Source organism: Rosa chinensis, chromosome 5 (assembly GCF_002994745.2).
Source record: "Rosa chinensis cultivar Old Blush chromosome 5, RchiOBHm-V2, whole genome shotgun sequence".
NCBI lineage: Eukaryota > Viridiplantae > Streptophyta > Magnoliopsida > Rosales > Rosaceae > Rosa > Rosa chinensis.
The window spans coordinates 72,906,170-72,927,731 of NC_037092.1; the positions used below are offsets into that span (position 1 = coordinate 72,906,170).

The 21,562-nt window shown below is 38.6% G+C and overlaps 3 protein-coding genes across 3 annotated transcripts; 1 reads left to right on the plus strand and 2 right to left on the minus strand.

Moving 5' to 3' along the window:
• Positions 1–1,319: 1,319 nt before the first annotated feature.
• LOC112164644 (shikimate O-hydroxycinnamoyltransferase) lies at positions 1,320–2,936 on the plus strand. Its single transcript, XM_024300908.2, has one exon. It carries the CDS (start codon positions 1,424–1,426, stop codon positions 2,267–2,269), a length of 846 nt encoding a protein of 281 aa, XP_024156676.1. The 5' UTR covers positions 1,320–1,423; the 3' UTR covers positions 2,270–2,936.
• A 616-nt stretch (positions 2,937–3,552) lies between these two features.
• Positions 3,553–8,085, minus strand: LOC112164645 (cilia- and flagella-associated protein 157). Its single transcript, XM_024300909.2, has 14 exons — positions 7,934–8,085; positions 7,727–7,811; positions 7,592–7,638; positions 7,363–7,482; positions 7,140–7,217; positions 6,995–7,063; positions 6,764–6,919; positions 6,566–6,692; positions 5,790–5,827; positions 5,360–5,449; positions 5,121–5,225; positions 4,567–4,716; positions 4,216–4,325; positions 3,553–4,119 (listed from the first exon to the last, which is right to left on the minus strand). The coding sequence occupies exons 1-14, from the start codon at positions 7,967–7,969 to the stop codon at positions 4,044–4,046; spliced, it is 1,287 nt and encodes a 428-aa protein (XP_024156677.1). The 5' UTR covers positions 7,970–8,085; the 3' UTR covers positions 3,553–4,043.
• A 2,421-nt stretch (positions 8,086–10,506) lies between these two features.
• LOC112164008 (G-type lectin S-receptor-like serine/threonine-protein kinase B120) lies at positions 10,507–11,304 on the minus strand. The gene is made up of 3 exons (XM_024300253.1): positions 11,143–11,304; positions 10,836–11,046; positions 10,507–10,745 (listed from the first exon to the last, which is right to left on the minus strand). Exons 1-3 carry the CDS (start codon positions 11,302–11,304, stop codon positions 10,507–10,509), a joined length of 612 nt encoding a protein of 203 aa, XP_024156021.1.
• Between the last annotated feature and the right edge of the window lie 10,258 nt (positions 11,305–21,562).

The following is a 21,562-nucleotide window of genomic DNA, read 5'->3' on the forward strand; positions in this document are numbered from 1 at the left end:
TTCCAGATAATTACCAAACTCAAACAGAAATCGTGATCCGAAACGATTGGTCCTTGACCATAATCAACCTGAAAGCCCAAGAAAGTCCACCTCTTAGGTCAGGCCCATCTTCATCACTAAGTGATAAATGAGAGTGGCAAGGCACCCTCCCTACTGGCCCACAATAAAGAGCCCATCAGCCCAAGTCTGAGCCCAGATCCAGAGACCCAAGCCCAAACCCAAGCAAAAAGAGCCTCATGCTCTGCTGCCAATCTTCTTCCGCCTCAGACCAGCCCTCTGGTACTAACATGAAGAGAGGGAAAAAAAAAAAAAAAAAACTTGTTCTTCATTTCCTAATTTCTATCTGATCTCGTTTTACATGAAGCATTGGCAAAATGTGAACCAGTACATATCATGTAATTATAATTATATACATACAATTATTGCAATCTTGTTTGACATGAGCGCTAAGGCCATCTCTAACCCAACTACATAAAGGGCTAAAAGCCTATTTTTTAGCCTTTTTGCCTCTAACACAAACAACTTAGGGCCAAAACGTTAAAATTAAGGGCCAAAAGGCTAAAGAGAGGGGCAAATTTAGCCTTCAAAGTAGCCCTTTAGCCCTTAGGGTTAAATTGATCAGAAATGGGAGGCCCACTTGTGGTAGTGCTTCTTGACATGTGCATGACGTCAACAACCGTCATGTAGCCGTTGGGTTTTTTTTTTTTTTTTTTTAATTTTACACTATAAATACATATCACCTCAACCTTCTTTTTCACATCTTCTTTTTACTTCCTCAGTATATTCTATATCTTTCATTTTCTCATTTCGAAATAAGGTTTATTCCATTTTGAAGTTAGTTTTATTCCACTTCAAAATCAGCTAAAGATATTTTTTATTATCTAAAAAAAAAATACAACTGAAAAAATATTTTTTATCATAAAAATAATTTCAATTACTATAAGTAAATTGTTGATAAAAAATAAGAATATATATAGGCCCGATCACAGGCGGACGTCCGCACTAAGCGCCATAAAACATATCATATCATCATCAGTAGATACCATTATATCCACTAATTGCTAAGTGCCATAAAACATATCATATCACCACCAGTAGATACCATTATATCCACTAATTGCTAAGCGCCATAAAACATATCATATCAGAACCAGAAGAGACCATTATATCCACTGATTTGGCATCACTTAATCAATAATTAATTGTAAAGCAATGACGCCCGACATTGCTAAAGTCCTCTTTCGACCAGTCATCATCATTTCAGTCATATTTTAATGGTTTTGGAAGGGTTGCAATCATTCTTGCCTTCTTCCTCAAAATCACAATAATTTCACCCCTAAAACAAGAAGGTAGCAGGAGCTTGGCTATATAAATTAAAGCTGGAAGCCGAAGTCCAGGGCATCTAAATTTCAAGGAATCGAAGATGGCAGTCAACGTTAGCATGAGAGAATCAACGGTGGTGAGGCCAGCAGCGGCGACTCCGCGGCAGTCGTTGTGGCTCTCGAACATGGACTTGGTGCAGCGCACCACTCACACTCCCCTTGTTTATTTCTACAAGCCAAGCGACATCGCTGGTGCAGGCAAGGGCAACAATTTCTTTGACATGCGCGTGTTAAAGGATGCGCTCAGTAAGGCCCTCGTGCCCTTTTACCCTTTGGCCGGCCGCCTACGGCAGAAAAAGGACAAGGGAGAGAATGGTCGTATTGAAATCGATTGCAATGCAGAGGGGGCCTTGTTTGCTGTGGCCGATAGCAGCTTTTGCATCGATGACTTTGGCGATTTTGCGCCCACACCCGAATTCGAGAGAGGGCTCATCCCCACCGTTGACTATTCCGATGGGATATCTTCTTTTCCCTTGTTGCTGGTTCAGATCACATACTTGAAATGCGGTGGAGTGGCACTTGGTCTTGGTGTGGACCATCGTGTATCAGATGGATTATCTACTTTACACTTCATAAATACATGGTCTGATATGGCTCGTGGTCTCGAGGTTGCAATTCGGCCAAGCATGGACAGGACGATACTTCGTGCCCGAGACCCACCTCGGTCTTTATCCGACTACAATCACCACATTGCATACCCTCCTCGGAATAAGCATGAGAGCACTGCAGCAACAACGGTTACAAGTTTCAGATTTACAAGGGAGCATATCAACGTCTTGAAAGCTATGTCAACCATGACCATAGCGGATGACGATGATATGACCACTTTACCATTCAAGTTTACCACATTTGAGGTGTTTGCTGGTCATGTATGGAGATGTGCCTGAAAGGCACGTGAACTAGCTAATGATCAAGAAACCAACTTATACTTTGCTGTAAACGGAAGGAACAGATTGCAACCCCCACTCCCACAGGGTTACTTCGGTAATGTGATTTTCAGAGCCGTAGCAACAGCCTTAGCGGGGGATCTCATATCAAAACCATTATCGTATGCCGCAAGCTGCATTCACAATGCTGTCGTGCGTATGAACGATGATTATGTTCGATCGGAACTTGACTATCTTGAACTTCAGCGGTGTCATCAAGATCTGTCAAGCCTTGCTCATGGGACTCATGTTATGTGCCCTAATCTTGGTTTAACTAGCTGGTTTACGCTGCCCATCTATGATGCTGATTTTGGGTGGGGGCGTCCAAGTTTCATGGGACGTGCTGCAATTCCAAGTGAAGGGAAGGGCTACATGCAATCTAGTGCAACTGATGATGGGAGTTTGTCACTGTCCATTAGTCTGCAATCTCAGCATATGATATCATTTTCCAAGAATGTCTTGCTTAACCACCCTCGGATGTAAATTCAATAGTGAAAATATTTAGATTGAGTTGTTCTATTTTCCTCTGTTAGATTTACATCCAATAGCGGTTGAGCATGAGTATTTTATACTGTGAGAATAATGAGTTGTGAATAAAGATAATTGGATGGTAATAGGAGTAGGTAAACGAGTTGGCTGTAATTTTAAAAGTGCTAGTGTAAGAGTCAAGTAAAAGTATTCATATTGCTTGATCAGTTACTCACCTAAAGGATATTTTTAAATGGACTGAGTAACAAGTGAATCCGACGTCTAAAAAGAAATGCATAATTTTAAGTTATTATAAATTTCAGCATTTAAATTGAATACATGTAATTGAAATGTGTTTGACACTCAATCTCTTAAAACTATCTCTAAGTGAGCAAGACCATAAAACACGTGTCTAGTTCTAATTGGAAAGAACTTTTTTTTTTTTTTTTGTCTCCCGCCTGACACAATTTGACACACAGTGATACCTAATTGGCACCAAAAACTTGGTGTTTAAAGCTGAACAGCTAGAATATAATCAACTGAAACTTTCATATCTAAAGGTGATAAATCCTATTAGTTTTCATTTCTGTGTTAAGCTCTCAGACAGTAGATCATCGTGCCCGACTCTAATTATACTTTAGTTATTATATATGTTTGCTTTCCTACTGCCATCTTTAATGTCTTAGTTGAAACTTAAAATTAATTGTTGCTTTAATCATACACCTCATGAAATAAAAGTCAAGTTCTCGGCTAAAAGAAAGGAGGGGCATAAAAACAAAAAACAAAAGCCCTACATGCCATATGCATGTAAATAATTCACCTGTATATAAATAAAAGAACACAGGTGACTGATTGGCTGAAGAACCACTCAGTATAAGATACCAAGAGCAAGCCTATAAATAAGATTTCAGTTCCTCAATTGAAATAATCCCATCAGTTCTAATTGTTATCTTAGTCACGGAATGCAGATACAAGGTACCAATTAATCTCTTAGAACTATGTATAAGAGATTTTTCATTTACAATAATGTATACGAGACTTTTCATTTCTCCTCCAACAAAAAATGTGAAAGAGATCTTTCATTTCTCACTATATTTCCGTAACAATCAGTCTACATAAAGCTATTCAGTGAAGATTTGGATACCTTGTTTTGGCTAGTGAACATTTTGATACATGAAGGATGCCGAGCACAATTACGAAAATTAAAGAATAAAAACATGCTAATTCCACCAACTTTATGTAAATGGGTAGTCAAAGAGTTTTGTATTTACCGCACTGTCACAGGGCCATCTTGTTTCATCTTAATGAGACTGCTTTCTATGTTTCGCAACACCGGTTTATAGCTGCCACACATTAGATGAAATTTATCTTATTACTGCAGCCTTGCATGGAATTTATAAAAACAAGATGAACAAAGAGATGGAGGAGAGAAAAATTACAAGCGTGCAAGACCATAGTATGCTTGAGTGGTTTGTTGGAGTCTTGCTGAGAGCTGTAATACCTCAGCTGATAATGCCTCTGCTTTGCTCTGTTCTTTTGCAAGTTGATCCTAGAAACAAAAAGCAACCCTGATGATACACCTTATCAGCAATATCAGCCTAAGAAGTAACAAAGTGAAAAACTAATGGGATTATCATATTCCTAGATAACTCCTTATGATTATTCTACAAGAAGTTGTTATACTGCACTGGCTGTTTCTCTACCTCTTAACTACCCAACATCCATATAGAATAGAAAGTTCAAGAGAACCCTATTGATGATCAAATGTGACACTAAACCAACAGACTAACCTTAATAGAGAGAACTTCAGGTGTGTATTCAGCTAAACCAGTCTTGTTAGAACCATTGCTATGGGAGTCGAGCAACCCCTTGGCCTGGTCAGTTCTTAACTTATCTAAGATTCCTCGGAGCTCTTCATTTTGCTTAAGACAGTCTTTCACCTGCAAGTTTACATTAGGGGCAATAAGCAAAACAAAATAGACGAGCACGTATATAAAACTGATTCCTACTCCCAGAACAGAAGACTCTGCATTTATCATTAATGATTCCACATCAAAACGCTGTTTCATACTGCAAGCTCAGATTAGATGGACTCACTACTATTCCAGGAAAAGTAAAGTGTTAGCTTAAACAATATCACCCATTTTCATGCACAACTGACAATTTTTTCAGCCTAGTTAATGGGAAACTAAACCGCCAAATAATACTACAAAAAAAATAAAAGTAAAATAGTTAATTGATAAGTAAAATAGTTAATTGATAGATGCATAGATAGGCAATAGTAGAGTTCCTTGAACACAAGCTATATTCTGTCAATTCTCATCAATTAAGAAACCAAAGGTACCTGATTCTCCCAGTGCAAAGCTATGCTCTTAGCCTCCTGATGAGAACTAGATAAATTAGAGTTTTCCTCAAAAAGCCTTTCTATCTCCGAAGATTGGGAATCAATCTGCCACCATTTCCAAAAAGTGAGTTAGCTGTGAAACAGCATATACACAAAAGGAAAAAAAAAATGCCATTGGAGTCTATAGAAAAATAAATACACAAAAAAATGCCAATAGAAAAATAAATTGCCAAGACTACCTCCATCAAAAGCTTTTGTCTACTGCTTTCCAATTTTTCAATCACTACGGCCATGTCATGCATCTGCTTCTCGAGTAACTCCTTGTCTTCCTGGCCATGAATGCATTAACCAGTAAATCATGTATCAGAACATAATTTTTTAAGGACCAACAAAACCGAGAGAAGATACAGTTAATCAATCAGTCATAATATGGTCATTGTAAACATGCTTTTTATTATGGTCATAGCAAGTGGTCTACCTTTATGACCATGCTGAGAAACCCACTAAAAAGTTCTGTGCATTAACCAATTCACATTTTGATCAATTGTGACTGAAATTACATGCCATAGTTCTAACCTCTATGTATTCCATGCTATTTTTTCCTTCCCCATTCATAGACAAAGATAGTACAAAATTTCCGTAAAGATGAACATCAGGCAATTAACTTACTAATGAAAATCCCATGCTGGCCACTTTGTCTGACACTTCTGCAATGACAGGGGGTAACAACATAGAAACAACAATCAGAAGCTCTACCGCTTTTGTAAAAGACTATTATAGAAGAGGTTAATCATACTAAAAGGCCACACAACAAAATCAACACAACCATAAAAGGCATCTAGGCTATTGTAACAAAGCCAAAGGTGATAAATAAAAATACTTCATGGAACTAAAAAGCCAGAAGAGTTGCAATTCCACGTACTCTAACGGTCAAGGGATCTAAGTTTACATAACTTATAGATGTACAAACAAATTACAGCAATAAAAACAATAACAATGCCAGCTGTCTAAAATTCTACCCTCTCCCAAGATAAATGAAGTCGCCAATTTGTTCAACTTTTCTCGAGCAAAAGTCTTTTTAAGTATAACCATTTTAAGCCTCTTTTACATATCAGAGGGTGGAAGCCCAGACTTAAAAGAGGCATCATAAAAGGCTCTCTTTTCTGTACCGTTGTTATCTGAAGTACAAGATTATCTGGAATTTTCATGGAGTTGTAATATGTTTGGTAAGACTTAAAACTGATGGACCATATGTGCATCCTCTACTGCCCCATCATAATTACTAAAATAATCTTCACAAGTAAATTCGAAATAGAAAAGGTAAGCGGCATGAACCAAAAAATAAAATAAAATAACCCACATCCAGGGGAATGGATATAGCTCAAAACATCTAAAAGCCACTCCATGTTGAAAATTCTAATATTGGAAATTATATGCTATGGTACCTGAGGACTTTCTAGACAAAGCTGCAAGTTTTTCTTCCAATTCTTGCTTCTCAGATGTAAGGATGGATGCTCGAGCCTGCTCCTCTGCTAATTGTTGTCGTTCTTGCTGTCTAAACATTGACTCGCGCTACAAAATTTTCACTGAGGTTAGACACCCACAGAAACTACAAAAGGCCATCAAACAAATAGAATTGTTACCTGTAACTCAGACTTTATGTTAGCTAACTCAATTTCTAATGTTTTTATCTGATCGGGTGGATTAGCAATTGAGTTTAGTGCACCAAGTGAGCCATTCATCGTTTGTTGCTGTATCATATAGAGTTCTGCTCTCAGGGATGCTGCATCTTCCTCAGCCTGTTGCCAAAGAAGTAGTTAGAACGATAGTTATTAGCTGTTCCAAGGGAACTGGGAGAGAAACAAATTGCATACTCGATACTGTTCTTCTTCTGCATCCTTAAGACGTTTCTTGAGCATACGCAGCTGGGCAGAGAGATCCTCCTACGCTAAGAAACCAAACTGTGAGTGACTATACATAATGAAAAGTGAGACAAAGCAACATATGGACGGTCATTACCCGTGCAACAACTGCAGCATCTTTCTCCATTGCGACATCCTTGAGAGCTTTCCTCAAAGACGGTACAGTATTTTGCTCCTAAATTACAGCAAACAAAGTAAACCGGGGCAACGGCTTCCTTTGTTTCAAGCTAAAACATCAAGACGACAATATAATTAGGCAACCAAACTGACCATTGCCCACAACCAAACCCTCCTAAAGTGAAAACTTGTGGAAAAGAAACAAACAAGCACAACAAACACAAGAGTCCTACCATGGAAGCCAAATTTTTGTTTTGTTCTTCCAGTTCTACATTCTTCCTATCCAAGTCTCTTATCTGAGAAACTAAAGTACTAACATCGCTCTGCACAATCCATTAATAAATTTATAAGAATTTGAACTGAAAGATCACAAATTGTTAATGAAAATCATATAAACTTCAAAAAAAAAAAAAAAAAGTTCTTTTCTCCTACCTCAGAGAGTCGATTTGCGCTCTCCGATTTTCTCATTCCTCCATTATCTGTGCACAGAAAAATATGAGCAATAATAGAAGGCAAAATTCAATTACAAAGTTAACAGAGAAGTTGAAGAAAATATAAATGACGGACCGATAGGTGGGATCTGGCTGAGATCGGGCCCCGAAGAAGTTTTGCTCAATCTTTCTGCAGCTCGCTTTTGACGAATTTCTTCCAACTGCAAAATTGAATTGAATTGAACCGAATGCAAATAAGGAAGAGAGGATATTCGGAATCCATATATCAAAAGTTTAATAACGAATAGAGAATCGAAAAAGTTGACGGCGAAGAGGTCGGTACCGTTCGGCGGCCTAGAGATGCGTGCCGGGAATCCATGGCAGAGCGAAGGCGAGGCTAAGGAGGATGATTTTCCCTCTTCAGCCTCTGCACGGCGTTTCTGGCTTTCTGTTTTGGTTTGTTTCAATTCCGGAAGTTTTGACGGTCAGAAAGGCCCAAATGAATAAAGGGCTTTTTGATGAAGAGACTCCCAGCCCAAACACATTTCTCTTTTTCAAATAATTCTCATCTTTATTTGCTAAAAAAGATGGATTTAATGACGACCTTCTATTTGTTTACGAACAAATTCAAGGTTGTGAAGTATAGAATGAGAAGAGAGGGCATATTTGGGGGATGCAAATAGCTTCACTCTAAAAAATTTTAATTTCAAGGAAGCTCCAAGGCATAGGACAAGAGACATGACTCACAACTTATCTTGGTTTACATGAGCTTTAACAGTGGGCAAGACCCAAATGAAAACAAGGATTAAAGGGTTTTTCCTTCATCGAACTCCCGGCCCAAAACGCATTTCTACTTTTTTTTTTTTTTAAATAATTCTCATCTTTATTTGCTAAAATAAAAATAAAGGATCTCATATTTGAAAATCAATAATCATCTATCTAAGGTTGTGAAGTATATGATGAGACGAGAGGATATATTTAAAGAAGAAAAACAAATCTGGTGTAATGAGTCTTATCTAGGGGATGCACAATTTTTGTATATCACACCTCACATTGACAATATCAAATGGGCGCGGCTATTGCTACCCTACCATTTTCTTTGTTCGCCCGACAAATATTTGAATTATTGAAAGACTATATCACCCAAATGCAAAATGATTAATAAGTACACTAATTTTTTAAAATTCAAATCTGTAAGGAAAACTAAATACAAACTAATTAAATACAAAAATACTTAATTTCTCTTCTGATAACATTAATCTCCATCCTCTCCATCCAAATTTCAATTTATTACAATTTTCTTTTTTATCTTTTTGTTGTGTCCTCATCGTTAATTCGTTATTCAATTCACAAAACCATTAGTGTTAATTTCATCAAAATCTTTGTAATACATTATGAACACCGTAAGTAAAAAAATTAAAACACAAAAAAAAAAAAATCAATCTTTTCTTCATTACTCATAGTAGCACTTACTAAATTTTTAATATGGATTGAAAAAAAAAACGAACATTGAAACTGAATGGAAAAAATAAAAAAATGGAAGTAAATCAAATTATGATTTTATTAGGAAACTTTAATATATTTTAATATGTCTTTTTAACTGATATAAATTAAATGAGAAATTTTCGTTAAATAAAATTTCTTTTTTGATTTGATATGTCATATGATGGAGGATATTCCTGAAAAGAGAAATGAGTTAGATAAGTAAATCTAATAATTGAAATTAAAATGTAGGGTGTAATGAGCAAGTTGGGTGAACAAAGAAAATTATAGGGTGGCAATAGTCGCACCCTATCAAATTCGGGGTTGTAATATGATGTAATCCAGTTTTTATTTTGATGGTCAAAGAAGTAAATCCTATAATTGAACTTCAAAGTTTTCAACGAATGAAATAGAGCATAATTTCACATTACTCCAAACGCTAAAAAGCAACGAATACATAAAAAAATTATCAATACAATACTTTTTTTATGGGTCATTTTCTAAGGTGACAAAAAAATAAATGGATATAATGCTACCACATACTCTCAAAATACATGATCGACGGAAACATTTCTAAAATTTTGAGCCTAGTGATCAATGTCTTGCAGGATTGTTGAAAAGCCTAAGGTGTATTTTCCAAATGCTTGTTCCACCAATAGACATCGAACTTCTATCGACCTTCTGGGATAGTAATGGTGACTCCATTTGATGGAGAAGAACCAACATCAAAAAAAGTACTCTCCGTTGAAAATGCAGGTTCTTTGAAGAGTGGAAGTGGTATTGCATATTGGCCAGCATGTGAACTACGGAAGTCATTGCTGGTCGATCAGCTGGAGCTTCTTGAACACAAAAATGCAACATGGATACATCTTAAAGCTTCATGAGGCAGACATGTTTCTCTCATTGATGCATCAATTACCTCCACTCCTTTACCTTCTTTCCATAATTTCCAAGCCTATGAATCAATCAACACATATTTATATAAACCCATCAAGTTTGCATAACTCCTTACTTGAAATGGAAGCTATTAAGTTACGGGCAGTGGTAAAGCTAATTAATAGCTTTCTTGCTACTTATAGATTCTAATTGAAAATTTCATTTCTTTTCAGTTTTTTGGCACAAATGAATAATCTACTAATCTCAGTATCTAACAATAACCAAAGTTTCACTTACCCATCCAGCAAGAGTTGGTGAATGTTCAACATGATGGAAAGCACCATTCTTTTTTCCACTTACAATCTCTAACAGCAATACTCCAAAGCTGAACACATCCAACACTCCAAAGCTGAACACATCCAATTTCTCAGAGAAATGGCCGTAACGTGCATACTCGGGAGATATGTAACCGCTGCATGAATCAATGGTAGAGAAATGAGCAATAGTAGTGATTTCATGACATATAAATTATTGAAATCATGTGCAAAAAAATACGTACTATGTTCCAACAACCCTGTTAGTATTTGCTTCTGTTTGATTCATGTCGAAAATCTTTGCCATTCCAAAGTCAGAAATTTTGGGATTCATTTCTCCATCCAACAGAACATTACTAGCTTTTAGATCCCTGTGAATGATCTTCAATATGGAGTGCTTGTGGATATAAAGTACCCCTTGAGCAATACCTTCTATGATTTGAAAACGTTTACTCCAATCCAATCTTGTGTTTTCAGATGGATCTGATTGAACAAACGATGAAGAATGACTAACAATCGTAACTAAATCACTAACATCATCAAAAAATGAATCTCAGAAGTATAAGCACATACCAAACAAAAATTTGTCTAAACTTCGATTGGGCATGTACTCATAGATCAATATCAATTCCTCCTCTTCAATACAGCAACCCAAGAGCCTAACAAGATTTGTATGTTGAAGCTTGGCTATAAGTTTTAACTCATTCATGAACTCCTTATATCCTTGCCCGGATTTCTTTGACAGTCTCTTTATGGCTACTTCTTGATTTTCAGGCAAAATCCCCTATTAAAGAAAGCAAATCTGTGACAAAGAGAACTATTTCCTTAGAAATTACTGTAAGAAAAAGATGTTATCAAATTAATGAAGGGTCAGTGGCACCTTATAAACAGGGCCAAATCCTCCTTCTCCAAGTTTATTAGCTTCATAGAAATTGTTTATAGCAGCTAATATACTCCTTAACCTAAAGATTGGTAGTTCTGTTTCATTTTGTGCACCTCCAGCACTAACATTCCTTATAATCTCACTATACTCCCTGTACATTTCTACGTTACTTTTAAAACTTAGAAGCATTGGTAGTTGGAACTAGGATAGATGAGAGTGAGAGCAATACCTTGGCTTTCCGAAAGTTTTCTTCCATAAAAAGTAAAGAAAAACTATTGTAAGCAATCCTGTTAATGCAGAAACTATTGCAATTACAAGAGTGGTATTTCTCTTCTTTCTCTTCTTTGGTGAAGCCACAGGAGAATCCGCAATTATTGACAACCCCAAAATGCAGGTCATGGCACCATCACTTCCGGGTTCAGGGTCAAATGAAGCTGCTGCATAAAGCGCCGTATAGAAAAAACAATTTCCAGAGCGAGAAGTGTTGCCATCAAGGGCCATCAATTGTTTGTGAACCTTAATCCCGACCTCTAAGCAAGCACTGCAGGATGAGAGAGAAGTGAGGTCTGAGCTACAATTAGAGTCAAATGCAGTAGTCTGATTAAGTTTGGAGATCCAATCTTGGGAAGTCTTAATACCAGCACAAAAACTTGGGCTGCTGACATATTGTGAAGGATTATAACAATAAGAAACAAGATCGGAAGGAAGGGAGAGAGAGGTGAGCCTGGACTGTAAGTTTTGGAGGCAAGAAGTTGAGGTGGCTATGTTGGGGAGCATGTTAGGTCCATAATTACCTAGTAATTATTCCCCTAATCTTGCACTTTTGCTTAACCTTTGTGTTTATTTATATATATTTATTATGTTTTCCTTATCATGCTAGGAAATAATGGAAAGGCTTGGAAATGCCCTAAAAACTCAACTTTAGCACATTTTCCTACTCCGGCTAGGAAAAACCAAGCTAGGCAACAAAGGAGGAGCGGTAGACTGACCAAATGAACTCTAAATAAGTTGAAACTTCCCAAATATATTCTAGACATCCTAAGGATCATTTCGTATGAAGAGTGCAAGAGCTAGTTCGTTGTGGAAGGCTTTCAAATAATCTCTCCAAGTTTCAGACTAAAAGACGAAAACTGCAAAACCGGACCTGTACAGATTCCAGCAAAATTTCCGGCCAAACCACGGCGAACTAAGCTCTGAAATTTTATCTGGATGATCTACACGCATGGAGGAACATTTGGTATGAATAAGTCAAAGGCCAATTCTGAACTCCCGGTGGAGATTCAATTGAAGGAAGAAAGGAGAAGAAAGTGCGCAAACGGACAAAACATGGGTCAACGGTGGTCAACGCCTGATTTCTGACATTTCTGGCCGAGTTGGCCGGCCGAGAACATGTGTGGAGGACAGGAAAGAGCTGATTAGGGTTAGAGACTTTAGGTGGGAATACTTTAGGTCTAGGTTATTTTGAAATTCAAAAGTTGAAAGATGACAAGTGATCCAATTTTTACACCTTACACATTTGTCTCCCATTTATTACCTTGTTCCCCTACACAATGACCCTTCTACCCTTAATTTTTGTTCTCCACCAAAATATCTATGGGCTTTCTAGGTCATTTCTATGTGGAGTTAAAAACTGGATCCACATTTTGTGCTTACACATTTGTCAATCACATCTAGCTCTTCATTCCTTTTGATCTCCACCCTTGATTTGAATTGCCTTGGCCTTTAAATAGCCCTTCCTCTCTCCCCAAAACCGTGCTCCCCCTTGGCTCCCTTATTTTGGAGCATCAAAATCTCTCTTTTTTTTAGTTTTAGGTTAGTTTTTCATACCTTGTACATAGTTCATTGAGTTTTGTGTAAGAGAAAGGTGTGTAGCCACTTGGGTTTCACCAAAACCGAAGTTTCGACACACTTTTATCAATCACTTCTCTTGTTTCTCACACATTCAAGTCTTGTTCTTACTTTGTTCTTGAGATTTTGTGGATTTGTATAGTGATTTGGGTTCTAGAAACCGAAATCCCTATACTTTGAAGCATTTCTCTTCTCATATAGCATCTAGGAGGCAAGGGAGACATCTTGTGCTTTTGGTTTGGCTCCAAAAAGAGCCAAACCCATGGGTATATCACTTGTTCTCCACTCTTTGCTCTCTTTTATTTGTTATTTATGATGTTATGGCTTGTAATTGTATAAATATGAGTTGTGAGTAGTTGAATTTGGGGTTAGGGCTTAGCCCTAGCCAAACTTGTGCACAAAACAATGTAATCTTTATGTTCTTTTATGTTTATGCATGTTTTGAATCTTTTGGCTACTATACTTTCATGTATCCTAAGTGTGTTTATAGATTTATCACCTAGAAGCATGCTTTAGGAAATTAATAAATCGGAAACATGAATTTGATAAACTTTTGGTTCTGTGAGCATGTGTAGCTAAATAGGTGGTGGGATAGCTTATTCCTACGGGAAGAACTAAGTTGCTTGAATTTCTTACCTTGAAATTAAAGCATGATGTTGTGAGTTTAGGTTCCGGAAGAATTTAGGCTTACGGCACCATAGGCCATTTAGGATCCGGAAGATTTGAATGGTATAAAGGTTGTGTAATTTAGCTTTGCTTCAAAAGAGATTGTTAAATTGCATGACTAGTTGGTTTGTTGGTAGCTTCACTAAAGCACTAAGGGGAAATTTATCAAAGCATGTTGTTACATTAATTTGGGGTTATATTATGTGCGTGAGTAAGGTTAGGTGTGATACCCAAGTCTCTATTTCTCTCTTACATCAAAGTCTCTATTTTTATTTGCTTACTTTATTTTTGTGCAACTTAATTTACTTCTTAATAATTAAAATCAACAAAGCCGATTCACCACTTTATCATTGTAAATATCATTATTGATAGTTTTGGCTTCCAAAGGGCCAAGACTATTAATTTGTAAAAAGATAAACTCACATGTGTTTTCTAGGTTTATTTTCGCGGTAAGCTTAGGGTAGAGTTACTCAATCCCTTCGGTACGATACTCTTACTTTTTCCCTTTACTAAAACTTGACCTCCTAATCTTGGGAGTAGGTAACATCACACAAATTGCACATATTTTCACACTCGTGACGCCACCAACAGAGCAGGAAAACACTGGTGGCTTTCAGGTATTGGGCAAGGCCTATTCCAAAAAGAGGTAGGATGGTTTGACAACATAAGTGTTGGGTGGCGCCCATTTTGGTCTGGGAATCAAAGTTTTTGTATGATGAAGAATCAAAGGGGATTCAAAGAACATAGCTGAGATCCATAGGGCATGTTGTTCTGTTAACCGTGGTTGACTTTAGAGATTGGCTAGTTGAGAGAGGAAGTAGAACTAGAAACAACACCAAGAAGTACCACATTCTTCTTTTCATCACTTCTCCTTTCTGCAAATCGAATGGCCGAAATGGCATTCCTCAATTTGAAGTCCAACAGTCGCAACAGGGCTAACCTGTCTGTTTCTGTCCTGGTTCCGTTTTGTTGTTCTTCTTTTTCTTTCATTATATTTTGTTCTGTCGTTGGTTTTTGACTGGTCGACCTACTCCATTATACTGTTGCAACATCTTGACGACCTGAAATCTGCTTTGCGAAGGTCACACTAGCACGTGCCCATGCTAATTATTATACGTTATCAGTCAAATGGAACAAGGTTGAGAGAATGAATTTTCTGATATATTATTACACCCATTCTGTGGTGTATATAAACAGATTACAATCGTACTACAACGTACTACAATTATTATATACTACTGTACTACACAACATATACAAGGTAAGTAGTTACAACAATATATTCTCTTGTAGTCTATTTCTAATAGGGAACGATGACTCACACTAATACTCCCCCTCAAGTTGGCGCATATACATCAACCATGCCCAACTTGCTTAGTGAGTCATAAAACACCTTCCTGGAAACTCCTTTGATAAGTACATCTGCGAGTTGCTCTTCAGTTGGAACAAAAGGAAAGCTAATAATTTTGGCATCTAGCTTCTCCTTTATAAAGTGATGATCAACCTCCACATGCTTAGTACGATCATGTTGTACTGGATTCTGTGATATGTCAATAGCTACCTTGTTGTCACAATACAACTGCATGAAATTTTTGAGTTTGAAACCCAGATCACGTAACAGATTTATCAGCCACAACAATTCACACACTCCATGAGCCATACCTCTATACTCGGCCTCAACACTAGAACGTGCCACAACTTTCTGTTTCTTACTCTTCCATGTAACCAAATTACCTCCCACAAAGGTAAAGTAACCTGATGTCGACCTCCTGTCTGTGATATTTCCAACCCAATCTGCATCTGTGAATCCACAAACCTCAAGAATGTTGTTGTGTTTAGAAAATAGTACTCCCCTTCCTAGAGCTGACTTCAAGTACTTCAGAATTCGCATAACAGCATCCATGTGACTCTCACTCGGATTATGTATGAACTGACTCACCACACTCACTGCATATGCAACGTCTGGTCTAGTATGAGCCAAATAAATCAAGCGCCCAACTAACCTCTGATAGCGAGCTCGATCAGTAGGTACCTGATCTGGATACTGAGCTAAACAATGGTTCTGCTCAATAGGAGTGTCAATAGGTCTGCAATCCAACAAACCTGTCTCTGTCAGCAAGTCAAAAACATACTTCCTCTGGCACAGATAGATTCCTTCTCTCCCCCTGGCTACCTCAATTCCTAAGAAGTACTTAAGCTCACCCAAGTCCTTCATCTCAAACTCAGAGGCTAGCTGTCTCTGCAGTCTATCCATCTCAACAGTATCATTACCAGTGATTACCATATCATCCACATAAATAATTAGAGCTGTTACCTTCCCTTGTTGATGCTTGAGAAACAAGGTATGGTCTGAGTTGCTCTGCCTGTAACCAACATTCCGCATGAACTGTGAAAATCTTCCAAACTAAGCACGAGGTGACTGTTTGAGGCCATACAGAGATTTTCTCAATTTGCATACTAACTCACCAGGAGAAGCAACTACATACCCTGGTGGAAGGCTCATGTACACTTCCTCGGCTAACTCTCCATGCAGAAATGCATTCTTGACATCAAACTATCGGAGTGGCCAGTTTAAACTACCAGCGAACGAGAGCAGAACCCGAATAGTGTTCATCTTGGCAACATGAGCAAACGGTTCATCGTAGTCTATACCATACGTCTGAGTAAACCCCTGTGCTACGAGGCGTGCTTTGTACCGATTCATTGATCCATTGCATTATGTTTCATGGTAAACACCCAACGACAACCTACAGCCTTCTTGCCTTATGGTGGAGGCACAAGTTGCCAAGTATTGTTTTTTTGCAACGCCTCCATCTCTTCCTCCATTGCCTTCCTCCACTTTGGATCCCCTAATGCATCCTGCACTCTGTTAGGTACTGATACAGCAAATATTTGATTCACAAATGATTCATATGACTTAGACAACCTCCTAGTGGACATATAATTGGCTACTGGGTATTTTGATTTGGCAGTAAGAGTAGGTTCATATCTTTTGGCTGATTGACCTCGAGTGGTCCTATTTGGTAACACATATTGCTCAACGTTAGACTCACTACTGCTAGTACCAGTGGGTGGACATACGTCAAATGGGTGATCTTCAGTACCAGGAAGTTGTGGGTCAGGGGTAGTAGTGATGGCAGGAGGGGCAGTTGCGTCTTCAACTTCATTTTCAGTAGTTTCAGAAGCTCCTTCTAGAGGTGACGAGCTGATGGTCTCAACTGAATCCGTCAAAATACTTCTTGCCTATGTGACTTCTTTTCCTTCTTCTGATTCCTCCCCTTCTCCATGATACAGCTCTTCAAAAAATAAATTCTCCCCCTGAAAAGCTGTATCTGAAGAGGAAAAATAACTCATGTCTTCAAAGAAAGTAACATCCATAGTGACATAGTACTTTTTGGTAGGTGGATGATAGCACTTGTACCATTTCTGATAACCTCCGTAGCCAACAAACACACACTTAAGTGCCCGGGCATCCAACTTAGACCTCTGGTTTTTAGGAACATGGACAAAAGCAACACAACCAAAGACACGAGCGGGAAGATTATGAAATGAAGGTAAGGAGACATGAGATGCAAGAACCTCAAAGGGATTTTTTCCCTGAAGGACACTAGATGGAAGACGATTGATAAGATGGGAGGAAGCATATATAGCATCACCCCAAAGATACTTAGGCAGATGAGCACTAAAAAGACGGGCACGAGCCATATCAAGTAAATGACGGTTTTTTCTTTCGGACACTCCATTTTGTTTTGGTGTTTGTGGACATGTAGTTTGGTGAACAATCCCATGGGTTTTAAAAAACTCTTGGAAAACATGATTAACATATTCTCCCCCATTGTCTGAACGAAGAACTTTAATGGTGCTATGGTATTGTGTTTGAACAAGAGTGCGAAAGGTTTGAAAAGCTGGAAATACTTCATCTTTGGTTTTAAGAAGAGCAACCCATGACAATCTAGTACAATCATCAATAAACAACACAAAGTATCTCATACCCGATACGGTAGGCTATCTAGAAGGTCCCCAAACATCAGAATGAATCAACTTAAAAGGAATAACACTCTTATTAGAAATACTAGAAGAATAAGTAGCACGATGACTCTTGGCCAAAACACATGTTTCACAATGTAAGACAGACTCATCCACACCAATAAACAAAGTAGGCATGGTTTTTCTCATGAGACTAAAAAAGGGATGCCCTAAACGGCGATGCCACAACCAAATTTCACTTAGCTTATCAAACCTCGAGGTCAAAGTGGCGCAGGACTGTGCTCCTAGTTTCTTCCCTACGTATGTCTGATCCAGATGGAACAACCTGCCCCTCAGATACCCCCGACCGATTACCTCCCTGGTGAGAAGATCCTGAAAAATCACATACATAGGATAAAAGGTTACAGAGCATTTAGACTTAGTATTCAACTGAGGAATTGATATCAGATGATGAGACAAGTCAGGCACATATAACACATTATGAAGTTCTAAAGTAGGAGTAATACGAACTGACCCTGACCCTAACATAGGGAAAGCCTCACCATTGGCATTGGTTACATAGGACACTGGTGGGAAAGACAATTCAGTAAAATATGATTTATCATAAGTCATATGATCGGAGGCACTAGAATCAATAATCCATGTATCAGAACTAACAAAGTTAGAAACCTTTAAAGCCATACCAATCTTACCACGACCAGCTATTGAGGTTGTAGAAGTAGCCCCACCTGTCGTACGATGATCCTGTCCAGCCACACCATAGAAGTCTGGTTCGTGGACTAGCTGAACCGCAGCTGCCTTCGCTTTAGGACGATAACCCTTCTTTTTAGGGTACCCGTTCAGTTTCCAACAAGTCTCTCGAACATGTCCAAGGTCCTTGCAATAAGAACATTGAGGACAGGGGCGGTTGGTCAAGCCTTGTGGGACAGAAACCCCAACCTTCTTGACCTCATGGATCTTGGAACTCTGACCTTCACTGTCATCACCACCCATTGCCATAGTACAATAGCAAAAAACACACAAACCCCAAAGTATGCAACGGAAATAAGAACAGAAGGCTCCAAAAAATAACAGATTTTTTTTTTTTTTTGTGGAACCTGTTGAAGTTGACTGGGCTAAATGGGTTGACCGAGTTAGGCTGGTTGACCGGGCTGACTCAGTTGGCAGAGATGCACCGAGTTGAGCAACGCACTGACAACGCAAAATCAAGTTGAGACGCGACAGTGGGTTGTGAACGGCGAAGCAACGTGAAGGGGGAGATGGAGCGACGCGACCCGGAGATGAGGACATTGATCTCTACAGATGAAGCCAACGATCTAGGTGCTTTGCGGCGTCGCCTGTAACTGACAAAGTAACAGCCGGAAACTGGGCAACAACAGAAAGCTGACCAGTCTGAAGAACCGATTAGATCAGATTGAACCAGGTCGCCGATCAGATGGATTGACGTAGCCGATCGGATAACCCGGTCTGGTGGATTGACATCGCGTGAATTGATGAGAAGCCTTGGACCAGTTCGTGATGACGACTTGGAGTTATGGAGGTCTGGAAGGAAGAACTCTGATCTAGGAAATATGAATTGAAAGAAAAGCGACGACTCTGATGATCTGGGACCAAAGAAAACACGACGACTCTGATCTGGAACAGATGAAGGACGGCGCAGTTTGAGAGAAAAGGACAAATGACGTCAAAGCCGATCTGCAAAGATGAAGGCTGACGTCTGAGTCGAGACTATTTCCCTATAATTAAGAGAAATTTAAAGAAAGAAAAGAGAGACAAAGTCCTTGTCGGATCTTTGCTCTGATACCAAGTCAAATAGAACAAGGTTGAGAGAATGAATTTTCTGATATATTATTACACCCATTTTGTGGTGTATATAAACAAATTACAATCGTACTACAACTATTGTGTACTACTGTACTACACAACATATACAAGGTAAATAGTTACAACAATATATTCCCTTGTAGTCTATTCCTAATGGGAACGATGACTCACACTAACATTATCTTCCTAACAGTATATCTTGTTGCAGTAGCCAACCAGCCATAATGGATTCTGTAGTGTGGAAGAGAAGAGAGAGACCAAATCAGGCTTTCTAGAACATGTAATATAGATCATCAAAGTTTCCTTCTCTTCACTGAACTCAAGTAATTTGTATATGAATATCTTTGAGGTTAGCTATAGACAGGGTCAAATCTCTGGGAAGTTTATTAGCTAGCTTAAGAGAAGTTGTTTGAACCCATCAGATCAAATAATGGTGGCAACAACGAGATTTCATCATACCATGGTGGCTACAACTATGAACATCAACCATGGAGCCCTTGCTAATCATCAGACCAAAGACTTTGTTCGCTTCATCCATTTCTCCCCACAAACAGTAACCGTCCATAAGTGAGTTGTACGTAATCGTATCAGGCTCAATATGTCTTTGAATCATCATTTGAACCACACTTTTGGCTTCCGCAACCATCCCTTCCTTACAGAATGTATCGACCAAGACATTGAAGGTAAAGACATTCGGAAAGATACCTTTATTCAACATGTCATCAAGCAACCTTGTAGCTTCTTTCCAGTTTCCACTGGCCTAAATTGCAAACTCCTTGAATCAAAGAGGTGTAAGTAACAACGTCCGGAGCAATACCTCTCCAAATCATTTTGAGAAGAGGTTAATTGCATCTGCAATGAGTGTATATATCCTTGCAAAAACTGTCAATGATGGTGTTATATGACACTATGTTAGGTTCGCATCCATTTTCTTCCATGTTCCTCAGTAACTGAACAGCCGCAGTGTTGTTACCTATCATGCAAAAGCCCTTTATCAGTGTGCTGAAAGTAAACACATCCGGCTTACAATGACCTCCCTCCACCAGTTTGCCGAAAATTCGTGCTGCTTCAGCCAGTCGATTTTCGAGAACAAAGCCGTTGATTAGAGTGTTCAGTGTTGAAGGTGGTGACGCCTGGTTGAAGACCCAATTTGAAGAATTGTGCCAAGACAGATAAGCTAAACCCCATTTGGTTCAAATGATAGAAGCAGTTAATGATGATTGTTAGAGTATAAATATCGGAAGCAATTCCCAGCAGACCCATTTGTCTATTCAAAGAGATGCCTGCTGGATAATGTTTCAATTTGACGAGTTGACACAATATTTGATTGAAAGGGATAACAGAAGAAGGCAGAGGATGCGAGTAAAGCATTTCCATCGAACGCCTTCAAGGCATCCTCAAGATTAGTGATTTTGGATCGATTTCGATGGGTTTCTCTGGATTTGGTTGGGTATGAGGGTTGGGAAAGATACAAACCCATAAAATTGTTGACCGGAACAACAGGAGGAGCAGTAGAGTGAAGAAAAGAAAGCATACCTCTTGCGCTGCAGCTGCGCTTCATCTTCTGCGCTCTTCTTGCCCTACTGTTGCTAACTAAACAGTTAGTCTCTAGCTGACATGGCACCGTGGCACCTTAGTTAATGGACGGCAGTTGATACTGAGGATTTTTTTTTTTTTTTTTGATTGGAAGTGATTGAGTGAGGTAGCAAGCCACTTCGGTTACGTTAGCGAGTTAGTAACACACTCACCCATTGAGTATTCGGACCGAGGTCTACGAGAGTATCCCAACAAAGTCAAACTAATCTCCCGCCGCAAGCGCATGAACCCGAAGGTCCCTCAAATCTGCTGGCCACAAACTGGTGGGAGTTGAGATTCAAACTCTAGCTCTAGTCTCTAGACATGAGGGTTCCATACTAGGCAGTTCGACCAACCTTACCACACTACGTGATTGATACTTTAGAATTTTGTTGAATGAATTTCTTGTATATGGATAGACAAAATGGTTTAGAATTGACAGTAAAATTAAAAATAAACTTAAAAATGTTAAAATCATACTTCACACGTTATTTGCAAAAGCCTTCTAATTTGTAAC